This window comes from Podarcis raffonei, chromosome 10 (genome assembly GCF_027172205.1).
Source record: "Podarcis raffonei isolate rPodRaf1 chromosome 10, rPodRaf1.pri, whole genome shotgun sequence".
In the NCBI taxonomy this organism is placed as follows: domain Eukaryota; kingdom Metazoa; phylum Chordata; class Lepidosauria; order Squamata; family Lacertidae; genus Podarcis; species Podarcis raffonei.
This window is the reverse complement of record NC_070611.1, coordinates 42,326,056-42,338,545: the sequence shown is the minus strand read 5'-3', so window position 1 is coordinate 42,338,545 and position 12,490 is coordinate 42,326,056. Positions and strand designations below refer to the sequence as shown.

At 41.5% G+C, this 12,490-nt stretch overlaps 1 protein-coding gene and 1 non-coding gene across 4 annotated transcripts; both read right to left on the bottom strand.

Moving 5' to 3' along the window:
- Nucleotides 1-1,408: 1,408 nt before the first annotated feature.
- On the bottom strand, nucleotides 1,409-9,365 carry SLC25A3 (solute carrier family 25 member 3). 3 transcript variants are annotated; one of them, XM_053405166.1, is made up of 8 exons: nucleotides 9,241-9,365; nucleotides 8,903-9,071; nucleotides 6,963-7,090; nucleotides 4,563-4,742; nucleotides 4,282-4,463; nucleotides 2,806-2,978; nucleotides 1,775-1,885; nucleotides 1,409-1,698 (listed from the first exon to the last, which is right to left on the bottom strand). In XM_053405166.1, exons 2-8 carry the CDS (start codon nucleotides 9,054-9,056, stop codon nucleotides 1,538-1,540), a joined length of 1,089 nt encoding a protein of 362 aa, XP_053261141.1. In that variant the 5' UTR covers nucleotides 9,057-9,071; nucleotides 9,241-9,365; the 3' UTR covers nucleotides 1,409-1,537. The 3 variants fall into 3 exon arrangements, with proteins under 3 accessions (XP_053261141.1, XP_053261143.1, XP_053261142.1); XM_053405168.1 differs by having other exon boundaries at nucleotides 6,963-7,087; XM_053405167.1 differs by lacking the exon at nucleotides 6,963-7,090 and adding an exon at nucleotides 6,682-6,806.
- On the bottom strand, nucleotides 3,889-4,134 carry LOC128422955 (small nucleolar RNA SNORA53). The gene has a single exon (XR_008332633.1). It is a non-coding gene; the product is annotated as a small nucleolar RNA SNORA53 (small nucleolar RNA).
- Nucleotides 9,366-12,490: the final 3,125 nt, after the last annotated feature.

Here is a 12,490-nt window from a genome sequence, read left to right as displayed (position 1 = left end):
TATACAGTTTGTCACTCCATCTCAAATGAGAGCTAATAGCTCAATGACTACGACTAAATGAGTGCGTAGAAGAAAAATTACTAGGGACATTTGTATACCTGTGGGAAATGATTTTTCTTTTTTCTTGAAATAGAATTCTGGATCCCCTAATCAATTCAGTGGCAGAAAAATGACTTTACAAATACATCTCGATGGAGTTCAGTTGCATGCAGTATAAATGGTGGCAAACATCTTTTAAATGGGAGGGTATTTCCAAAATCCTGAACAGCCACTGCCAAGGTAGATGACCCAATGGTTCGATTTAGGAAGCCATGCAATTATTAGACACTATCAAATTGAACTTTTCAAATAAATTACATTACTAAATACCAGTTGGCAATTATTAAAGGACAGCTGTTACATCTTGCTTGTGGGCTTTCTTGAAATATGCCTGGTGCTGCTGTAAACAGCACTAGGTGGATCTTTTGAGGTAACAGCGTTCTTGAGTATTTGTAGATAGCTGATAACATACAAATGCATATACAACTATTGATTTTAGTGCATCTACGTGAGAGTATGACTCACCTTGATTACTGCCCACAGCTTTTTATTTCGGCCTCTGACCACTCGGAACTCCTTCAGGCTGGTCATCCATAGCTATGGCTATGTGTCCCGAGTTTACAAAAGGGCTCTAAACCAGCATATATCCCCATATCTGTTTCACATGCCAATGGACACTCCATAACAGCATCAGGGTACTGCGGGCCCTATTTAGCAATGGATTTATGACCAGGTACTGATCTGGAGGGTGGCATCACAAAAACAAGCCTTGTCAATGGTGGCTCCCCACTTGTGGAATGCTCTTCCAGGAAAGGCTTGCCTGACACCATCATTACATAGCTTCAGGCACATTCCTTTTTAACCAGGCCTCGAGCTTTTAACTGCCGCCATTTTGCATGGGTAGGATGTTTTAATAGAGTGTTTGTTTTTGGCTTTAAAATAGTGTAACTTGTTCTTATTTGCCATGGCAAAAAAGCAACAAATAATAACATATCCTTGCTGATAGATATGTCAAGACCTTTCAATAATAATGGCTGCAGCAGTATTAACTGGTCATACATATACTTTGAATACATACGTCTCTCGCTGGGTTAGTGATAAACATTTGTAAACATAATTACCTAAACCAAGAACCTGATTACCTAATTTATAGAACTGCCTTCACAGACACTCAAGTGAACCCACGTTAAGGCAAAGCAGTTTGGTAGATCATACTTGTAAAATACTAGAAGTTCATTATTTTCTTCTCTGCTTTAACCGACTGTCAGTAGCAACACATGAGGGGTCCTTTTTCAGGAGTAGACCAGACCAGTTCCCTTAGCCGCCATGAAACCATTTTTTCCAACAGGCTGAAAACTAAGGCAAACACTTGTCAATATAGTACTTTATTTTGACCAACAGCAACAGTGAGGCCTGAGCAAACAAATACTTTATTCTCCTACATTGCCATGTGTATAAAGTTTCATGATGTTATTTAGCCATTCAGTCCATGATCCATCTACTCAGAAAGACCAAGCTTTTTCTTCAGAGATTCTGGCATCTCTGGTGGAGGTGGGCGGGGAAGTCTGAAATAAACTTTCACGGAGTCATAGATGAACCACTGTAGTGCTGTCAGAGTACCAATCATAATAATACGGGCGAACAGACCCTTCCATACACCTGTTGGAACATAACATTATTAGTATCTGGAATTATTCATGCACTTTCACAGTTCAGTATCAGCTTAAATGCTCACCTTTAAATCCCAGCCTCTTCAGTACTTGAGCAGCTGAACTGCCTTTTTCTTTGTTCAACACGGATACCACAGAATCAGCAGGATGTGAAACGATGGCACAGAAGACCCCAGCTGAAAAGCAAGTAGTCACCATTAATTTAAAATATTCATTAATATGTTTATTCATATTCCAGAAAGATCCTATGTCAACAGGAGACTGACTCACAACTGCTATAGGGAGATGAGATCTTCACAACTCATTACATAACATACTTGAATCATTAGATGCCCCTGTCACCTTAAAAGCAGTTAGATAATTCAATAATCCTGCAGGACCTACTAAAGACATTGGCCAATTGTGTGTGCAACATCCACAAATCTGAATGCGACTTGTGTGATTCAGGGCAGTGGCTTCCTGGTGCTTGTCAAACAGGTCAGTTTCAAAACAAGCCAACTAAACCATAGTTTATAAAGCTGGCTTTTAAAGCTGGAGTCTAAAGGTAAAGGACCCCTGACAGTTAAGTCCAGTCACGAACAACTCGGGGGTTGCAGTGTTCATCTCACTTTACTGGCCAAGGGAGCTGACGTTTGTCCGCAGACAGTTTTTCCAGGTCATGTGGCCAGAATGACTAAGCCGCTTCTGGTGAAACCAGAGCAGCACATGGAAACGCCGTTTACCTTCCCGCCTATTTATCTACTTGCACTTTGACGTGCTTTAAAAACTGCTAGGTTGGCAGGAGCTGGGACCCAACAACAGGAGCTCACCCTGCCACAGGAATTCGAACCGCCAACCTTCTGATTGGCAAGCCCTAGGCTCAGTGGTTTAGACTACAGAACCACCCGTGTTCCATAAAGCTGGAGTTTATTATACCATTATTTATCATCTGTATGCAAGGGCAAACCAAGATCCTATGAAAGTGAAAATGCTGCTGAAAGCATTTTCATCTGTCTACGTGGGAGTATACAGGGAAGCATGCAAGCCAGACTCTTCTTCCGACTTGCTCATGAATACTCAACTGTTACTATATTCCAAAAAGTTAGTATTTCCTTACCTATATAACCTGCTACAAATGTAACAACCAGCTGTTCTCCTTTTGAACATTCGTTCCTTGGTTTCGGGACAACGTACTTGTAAAGCGCTTCCACAGTTCTTTCAAAGCAGGCAAATTTCATCATGGTGTATGGAATCTGCCTCATCCATAATGGAACAACACCTTTGTAGAAACTTCAAAGTAGACAAAAAATTAGAAAGCCCAAATTTAAGTGCTTCTGATTTGGAATTAATTCTGGAAGACACAGGAATTCAAATCAGTTACGCTACCTGAATGTAACAAATGAATCTCGATGGCAGAGCACATAGTTTTAATATAGTAGGTCCCAGGCTCAAACCCTGGCACTATTAGGCAGAACAGGGAAAGACACCTGTGTGAGACCCCAGGAAAGACAGGTGTGACTAACGTTTTGCCCTAAGCAACCATGTCATTTATGCCATGGGTAGGCAAACTAAGGCCTGCGGGCCGGATCAGGCCCAACTGCCTTCTGGATCTGGCCCACAGATGGTCCAGGAATCGCCACGTGGATTGCCAGCTCACACTTTCTTTCTCTTTCCCTCACATGGTAGCAGCACCACCTCCCTCCCTCCTCCTGGTTTCTCCCCACCCTGCCTAGAAAAGGAAGGGGGCTGGGCTTTGTTGGTGCCAGCAGCAGCAGCACTTGAGTGGTCGCCATTTTAAGCCGCCCCTCTCCAGAGCCCTTTTGCATGCCGCTCATTGTCCTGCCGCCACCGCCAGCCCCTGCTGCTCGTAAGAGAGGTAAGCAGCCACTGGAACTCGTGGTGCTCTTGCATAATTTTTTCCCCAAAATATAGTCTGCACCCCCCCCCCAAGGTCTGAGGGGCAGTGGACCGACCCCCTGCTGAAAAGGTTTGCTGACCCCTGATTTATGCACACACTAGAAATACCAGTATTAGCAAAGACTGAATTAAGATTAGTGATGCCTTCCCTTGTGAAAACACAGTTGCATTGAAGTTTCTTTCAAACTAGTCATATCAGAAACAAACTAAACCTCTAGCCTCGCTCTTAAAAGAACAATGGGTATATGGTCCCTTTTGCCTTTAATCTTGGAATTGATTGATAAATGTCCACAATCCAGCCAAATCCTGATAGTGGAAAATGACATGTATTGTATTACAGCCATTGCTATCAGAACATAAAAGACCAGAGTGAAGGTATATTATTCTCACATGCCAATGACTCAAGCATCTTTGACTGTACAACTATAAAGTTGTTGATCCCTCTTGGCTGGAACTACTCAAAACCAAAGCTGTAAGCAGAACTCAGCACAAGCGACATCTAACAAAGATGGATCTAAGGGAGCATGTTGGCTCATATTGCTTAAGAACTCAGAACTCTGCTCCATGTCTAAAGCAATAATATCCATGATCAAAGCTTAACAGTTCATAAACAAGGAGCTGTGCAGGATCATCAAGAGCCACTTTAGGGCCCTGACTTAACTGCTGTAATACTTACGCCCAAACACCTTCTTCTGCAAACATTTTTGGAGCAGCTTGTCTCAGTGTATTTGCATACCCAGGCTGTGTCTGAATGCGCACCTTAGCAGCTTCCATTGGAGCCAGAGCAATATCAGCAAAGAACTCTGCACTGGCAGATGCAGCCAAGTATAGTGATGTACGCCACAGATATGCATTTTCCTGAAATAAAATTTAACAGACCAGAAAATATGTTCATATGATATTCTTTGGACAAATTCACAATAAAGGGGTGCTGAACTGCAGGATAAATAAACTTACCTCTCCCAACATGTTGCTATACATGATTTTGAAGACTTCATAGAAACCAAATTTGCAGAGCCCTTGCATGGAATATCCAATAAATGTTGGAGCCCATCCTTTTGCCAAGCCACGAACACCATCCTCTTTGACAGTAACTGAAAAGCCGTTGAAGATGCTCTTATATTTTTGTGGATCCACCTAAACAAGTTTTGAGAAGTCAGCAGTTGTTAATTTTTTTAACCTTTCTCACATTCACAGTAACAACCAATATACTCCAAACATATAGTCATCGTACTTAATGATTGTTTTAAAGAGTTTAGGATTTTTACCAAGTGAAGAAGAATGCAGTGAAGAGAAAGATTAAAAATGTTAAAAATAACAAGTCAACTGACAGTGGCAAGATGATTGCAGAACTTCATGAAAGGTTTTGTGGAAGTAATTTTTGAAGGGGGGAAAAAAGAGAAAGTTCTGTGACAAGTAGTAAGATAACGAACAAATATAGGCTGCAAGTATAAGATTCCTGGGTTTTGAAGCAACTTAAATATATATGCAGATATAAGATATACGCAACTGGCCAAACCAGCTCTACTCATCAAAGTAGACACAAAGACACATCCGGTTCTAACAGTGTATCATTCTACGTGGAACACTGGATGCTGTCATGCACCATATAACTAAGTTACTTCTACAACAGAAGAATTGTAATCATCCAATATTGAAATGTTCAATTAAGCAACGTATTATGAATGTGCTTCAGTTGAGAGAAGGATTTTGAAGGATTAAGGCAGTAGCAAATACGACTTGCATTAAGTGAAAGAAGACGGGATTTGGGTTGAACTGCAAGAATATGTGAAAGCAAAAAGGGACAGTATCAGTATACAGATATTCAAACTTTACTATCACCAAAACTAACAGCGCATTGGGGTGGGGTGAATTGTTACTCTTCACTGTAAGAACACCAGTACTGTCTCAATTGAATAAATGGGTAATTAACAAGTGTCCACATATTAGGGTTTTTGTATTGTTTTAAATGTATTAGCTTCTGTGTTGAACTGTTTCGTTATCTTATGTGTAAATGCATTGGAAACAATGGTTTAGAAAGCAATTAATAAATCAATTGTAAAAAGAAGTACTCAGAAAAGTTGTGCATAAATGTTCTGAAAAAGGCTGCAATTTGTTACAGCTATTTAAGATTTGCCTAGATATGTGCAATCTCAGTAAAAACTGTTCAATATTACAAAAATATTTTATGCAGAAATTGGCAATATGCTATTTTGTAAAAAAAAAAAAAAGACTTTATAAGATGTTAATACTCTCTGGTCCTACCTTCCTACCTCATGTCGCCCTCTACTGACTTGTTCCATTTCACCTTTCATCTTACTTCCTGGCCTCTTTCTGACTTCTGCATGAATAGGATTACATTTTCTGTAATGTATACTTGGATCATACACAGCTCAAGCATATTTCCTCAATACTTTTAACTGCTTTAGAGGAATATAATAGTTGAATCAACTTTGTGAAATAAATATCTAAAATATCTAAAAATCAAAGCACTCTTTTTAATATATTACAAATATAAGCAAAGGGTTAACTTCAGATTCTTCATTCCACGTAACCAACTTGGTTGGTTCATTATATGGCTAAAATCCTATAAACGCTTCCTTGGGAGTGATTCCCACTGAACTCAGTGCAACTTCTAAGCTAATTTGCAAAGGATCATACTGTTTCTCATTGACTACGTCCTCACATATTCAAGCTTCCATTGTCAAAGTTTTCGTTGTCAAATGCATGGATCATTATTATCTTTTCTTCAAATTATAACTCCACAACAAAGAAATGACACATGCATGAAGTCATTCAACCTTTATGCTACATGCATGTTAAAGATTCTGAATGTTTAGTTTTCTAATATATCAGGCTCAAATATTTTAGACGTATTTGTACTGGAGGTATACATTTGATAAATCATGATTTCTGATCACTCATGAAGCTTTCAAACACAAGTATCTGCCATTACAGCTTATTTGTCAAATGCCAGTTACATGGTTCCTAACTAAATCTGGCTCAATTTAAAATTTGTCCAATTATTTCATCCCAAATGATAGGGGGGAAAATCCATATTTGGCAGCATACAAACCTGGATGCGACACTTCACTAAATCCAAAGGTACCACTGCTGTATGTGTCAGACCACAACTTAGGACCCCACCAAAGCCACAGAGAGCGTAAAACTTGAGAGAGCCATATTCACAACTGTATTCTTCTGCAGCAAAGACAAGACACACCATGCTGTTAAATAAACTACATGCAACAATATAAACAACTTTATTTGGGTGAAATCCAAGCCTTGTTTCATTTTGATTAGTAAGATTTCACACTTTTATCATGCTATGATAACCAACTTGGCATGCAATCAAACCTGAATTCGGCATTTAACGAGATCTAAAGGAACCAATGCTGTGTGCGTGGTACCACAGCTAATAATCCCACCAAAGCCACAAAGGATGAAGAATCTGCCAGAGCCATATGCACAGCTATAGTCTTCTGCTTAAAAAGAGATAAGTACAAGTTGACAAACTACAGTGTTTGGCATTTGAAGTCAGCATTAAATTATGTAAGCTCAATCAAGAAATTTCACTTTTCTCCTAAAACAAGTTTGTCTTCCAAAATTTATGAATTGGTAGTAGGACAACTAAAAGCATTTATTCTTTTTACCAAGACTGCCTGAAAACATTCTCAAAGTAATTAAAATGGATCTTAATTCACTTTCAAATAACCATGTTCAAGGACCAGTATCAATATCAACACATAGGCTGGTATGCTACTTGACAAAGATGTCTATGCCAACATGAATGGGATTCAAAATAATATCATAGTTACTGCACGTGTCATAGGAATGACCAAAATATTGGTATTTACAAGGTGCATTCTGCTTAAGGCAAGACTTTCTTCCAAGAGATGTGCTGTGCAGGGATTAAAAGCCACATAAATATTAGATAAGGGTAAATGTCCAGTTATGCCAAAATAACATATATATACAGGATATAAAACAAAAAATTCATTTCAATTAAATTCAACAGAGCTTGATTGTGTTTGCTCATTGTTTTAGGTAACTTACCAGGCCCTGATTTCAGATTGCCTTGTAAAGGCTAAACAAACAGTAAGTAATTTCACAAGTTACTGCTGTGCAATTCTTTACATGGGCATATAAACACTCACTGGTCAATAGACCTTCACATAATTAACCCAGTATCTTTGTAAGAATATATTGTGAGGATTTATTCATTATAAAAAAAATTAAGGCAAGTAAGTACGTATAAGGTACATCTTAGATTCAAAACTATTGCCTCAAAGCTACATGCACCAACCTCTTATCATTCCAGGGTTCTTGTAACATAAAAAGAAACTGCTTTTTTTTAATACAAAAAACAAAGCTTAATTGAGTTATATATCATGAATGACATGTTGGTATGTGCCAACGGACGATGATGCTTCATGCATCTGACAAAGCAGTGGCTATTCTTTTCACAGGCCACTACAGCTATGTTCATCTTTTAAATGTGCTACAAAACCCTCTTCACTCTTTTTTTTCTAATATATGGCTGCCCTATGCAATTAAATAAAGGACAGGTTTAGTAGTAGATATTGTGTCATTGTAAGAAAACAGATATGGCACCAACGGGACGAAGTTGATGGAGAACATTTGTAGGGAGGTTTGCTTATTTTCATCATGAGACTTAAAAATATTGGTTGCTTACATAGGTGCAACATTGTATCGACCTAATAAACCCTTCAAGGTAAACGAGAGTGTGGAAAACTACTTAGCCTCACCTTCTCCTCCCAGTGTCATTCTAAGCCTGTGACCTTGTCCCCACCATACCACCCTCCTTTAAAAGTGTTACCCACCCGGGGAAGGCCCAGGCCGCTGACTAGTTGCCATGGAGACATGCCGTCTTCTGCGCAAGCAGCATCCTTAAGCCGCTGAGGGCGACCACGCACTAGAAGACAAGATGTCCCCAACCACATGCAAGGCATGGCTAGGCCCGACGCCTTCCAGCCCCAAGGTCGCCGCGGAGCAAGCCTCCTCCGAGGCCTACACAGGCGGGGCTCAAGGCACAGACGGGAACTCATCCTGGCCTTTTCCAGTGGGAGGAAACGGAAGGGGCTCAGCCAAGGAGGCACCGTAAGCCAAGCACAAGCCCGGCCTGCATTGACCTTCCATGTCCTCCAAGAGGAACCCAAGGGGGCAGGTAGCTGAAGCCCCACCCGAGAGAGAATTCAAAAACCGGGGGGCCCTTCCAGAGAAGGAGCCGAGGCAAAGGTCGTGCGCCCCGTCCCCCCCCCACTCCGCCCACTTACCCTCTGCGGAAGCGGCTGCCAGGCTCCGCCGGGTGCACGAAGGCTCCGCGGGTTCGGCCAGGAGTTTCCTTAGACTGAGTCCGTCCTGCTGCAGTTGCAGCTGCGGGGCGTGGAATGGGTTGAGCCGCACAAGCGGCACTATGGACGAGAACATGGCGGCGGCAGGAAGCTGCGGGAGGGAGAGCGAGGGATGTGGTTAAGCAGGAGGCCCCTGCCTCGCCGTGCTTGTGAGGCGGGGGGAAACAAAACTGCCCCCGTCAGCAGCCGGGACTGAACGCGCGGCGAAGGTGCGAGAACGGAAAAGCCGCCCCTGCACCCCATTCCCCTCAGGAACTCACCTTCTAAGATGGCGGAACCCGCTTCCCCTCCGTTCCGCTACTCGGCCGGCGACTGCACTCAAAGGCCGAATATCACCCTTCCTCAATGACTTTGTCCTTCTCTGACGCAAAAAGGGCGGAGCGGCGGTCCAAAAAGGCGCGCTGCGATTGGGCGCCGCGGCCCCGCGTCACTCCGCCGACGCTCTCAAGAGCCAATCCTGTCATCTCGCCTAGCTCTGCCGCTCTCTGCTCCGCACCCCTCCATTGCCTTGTCTCGCCTTGCCATAGAGCGGCCGTGAAATACTGGGAAGCGGGTGGAGGGAGAGCGAATGCGCGACAAGCACCAGACCTTGGAGGGAGCCTGCTAGCTGGACCTTCCTATGACTGGCACCGTCTGGTTTAGAGGCGACCGTGAACTTAAGTAGTTGGGTGAAGGAGAAGGAACAAGGTTACCTAGTTGGCAGCGCCCAGTTCGTGCGTGGTGGAAATTTTGTGAAAACTTCCACGTACTGAGATCTGCTCATTGGAGTTTACATTGCTTGTTCCTAGAATGTTTCAGTGCATTTCCGACCGATATCGTTTGAATTTTAATACCACTAATATTATTTTTAAAAATAATTTTAAGAAAAGCTACGCGCGCACACCACAATACTCCTGTTGCTCGAAAAGACGATGGCGCGTTGGACTAACAAAAAAGATGTTTTGCAGTAATTTCTGTTCTCAGGCACAACAATAAATATCTTAGTATAAGGTGTGGTAAGGCTCTTAAAATGTGGACCAGAGCTTCATCCACAAGAGTGCCGCACTATGCAACCATATTGTGGCTATGAATTGGGTGGTTTAAATGGTAACCTGATTTAGAAAAAGGAAATCTTCAGGTTGTGCTTAACAGGCAAGTGTGTTTCTGCCAAAAGCTTTGGAAAGCAATGGACTACAAAAGGCCATTCCAGGGGGAGAGTATTTGAGGGGTCATAAATCCTGATAGCAGTGTAGTATTCAGAGATGAGTACTTGGAACTCAGCTACCATCTGTCAACTACAACCCTTCACCTACAGCATGGATATATTGGTGCAAATCTGGGGTGACAGTTGTGGAGAGGCGAGGGAACTCATAACTGCTAGTTAGGGAATGTTAGAAATTAATAAATGGTAGAATTTAGATAATATTTGAAATAATGAAGAAAAGATGTCAGATGTTAGGAAATGACCTGGGGAGAAAGACCATCATGGTATAAATGCCAAACAGTGTCCAGTCATCGACCCTCTGCCTGCCCTCTGGGTACATAGTGTGGAGGGGAAGGTTACAGGAGGTGTGATGTCACACAAGAAAAATGTGTCCTTTTGAAATCTAGAGGTTGCAAGAGAAGAACTCCATGAGCGGCTGTGAAGTCCAGAACCATCTTGGCAGGATGGCACAGTGGCACCGAGATGGCTTGCAGGATGCCTTGGACTCCAATGCTGCACTGCTGTGAATAACAAGCCCCTTTTGAGATGTAATGCTCTGAACTCTCTCCAAAGTAGACCTAGGTGTAAATATGTGTACAATAAGCCATATTTCTTAAAGGCTAGTCTCTGATGCGCTTTGATTTCCTAAAGGAAACATAACCCTGAGCATCTGGAAGCTTGCTACTGCTTAGCAGAGATTGCGAGTGGTATGCAACCTTTGTAACACTGGTGTCAGTAACAATATATTACAGTATATTATCTTAATATACCAGTCTTTGGTCCTTTTCTCTTCATAGTAGTCTGAAAAGTAGTAACTGGTCCGAGATCACTAAGTAACTGTCTAAAGTTTGGAATTTGAGGTTCTTCAGTCTATGCACTGGGCCAGACTTTCTCTGACCGATTACAGTGGTACCTCGGGTTAAGTACTTAATTCGTTCTGGAGGTCCGTACTTAACCTGAAACTGTTCTTAACCTGAAGCACCACTTTAGCTAATGGGGCCTCCTGCTGCCGCCGCGCCGCAATTTCTGTTCTCATCCTGAGGTAAAGTACTTAGTCCGAGGTACTATTTCTGGGTTAGCAGAGTCTGTAACCTGAAGTGTCTGTAACCCGAGGTACCACTGTATAAATGTTCAGCTCATATGGCAGATGTGGCCATTTTGCAGCTAGTTCAGGCTTTGCACCTGACTGTCTTTTATTTTAATATTGAAGACCATATGAAGAAAAGTTACTAAAATATTCTGAAGCTGTCAGACAGAATGTCATGTCAGAACTACCTTTGTTATAATGCTTTTTTCTGGGGGTATGCATAAACTTAAACATTTTGAGAATCTAAGTTTGGCCTTATTGAGGGGCAGTATTTCAATATGAGTAGGAAAATGAAAGTACCCCTAAACATTTTTTTTTAGAAAAAAACCACTGGCAAACATAAGGTTGCCTTAGGAGCTGGCATGCAAAAAGTACTTTAAAGTGCCATCTAGTGCCACTATTGTGTCACAGCACAGAGATCAAATTATTGCCACATACCGTATATTACGTTCTTTTACATCTTAAAAAATGCTCCAGACCCAACCAACACTTTTCAGTACTTGCAATTACAAAACACTGCCAACAATTTAGTTGGTAAACATGGTCCTATTTCAGAACTTGTAGAATCTGAATCTTTTAACATTTAAAGACCCAACACAGATTATTAAATAAACAATATAATATTATCATTAATATTGACATAATAATTAGCACATCATTTCAAATAAAGGATCTTGGGCAATATGTTCTGCATCAAACCAAAAGCATCGCCTTGAAATAAAGCTTGTTATGAATTCATTTTTCACTGGTATGCATTAAAGCACATATATAGGAGATAATCTATGTTGAAGATGCAAAACAATGAATGGTGATATGCCCAAATATATTTTGGACAACTGAAATAAGAGAAATTGAGAATACAACTGGATATGATCTACCCAGATCTGTTGGCAAGTTGCTATCTCCAAGAGCCTGCCTGGAATAGATTTTATTCCAGTATAACCAATGGTTTTTAAAATGACTTTAATGTGGTTTCCTTTGCAAAGAAGGGAGACTAACAGCATCATGAGAAAGATGCCAAAATAGTTGCATGGACCACCTCAACAGAGGTAATGGCTCATGTGTTGGGCATAGGACATAGGAAGGCAAGACATGGTTAAGGGCCAGATCCAGGTTTTCTTGGATAAAACCAATTTTCTAGACCCATTTCAATTGAGGTTTAGGCCTGGAAATGTTGCCTGATTTTGACAGGGCTATACTACCTCTGAAGGAGTATGTAAATTACGGACACTACTGGATC

Excerpts from the sequence above, each read along its gene's own strand:
- SLC25A3 (XM_053405166.1), bottom strand. The coding sequence starts at position 9,056 with ATGTTCTCGTCCATAGTGCCGCTTGTGCGGCTCAACCCATTCCACGCC. Across the intron at positions 1,886-2,805 it reads ATTTGTAGCAGGTTATATAG|CTGGGGTCTTCTGTGCCATC; the intron begins GTAAGGAAATAC and ends CTTGCTTTTCAG. Across the intron at positions 1,699-1,774 it reads GAAGAGGCTGGGATTTAAAG|GTGTATGGAAGGGTCTGTTC; the intron begins GTGAGCATTTAA and ends ATGTTCCAACAG.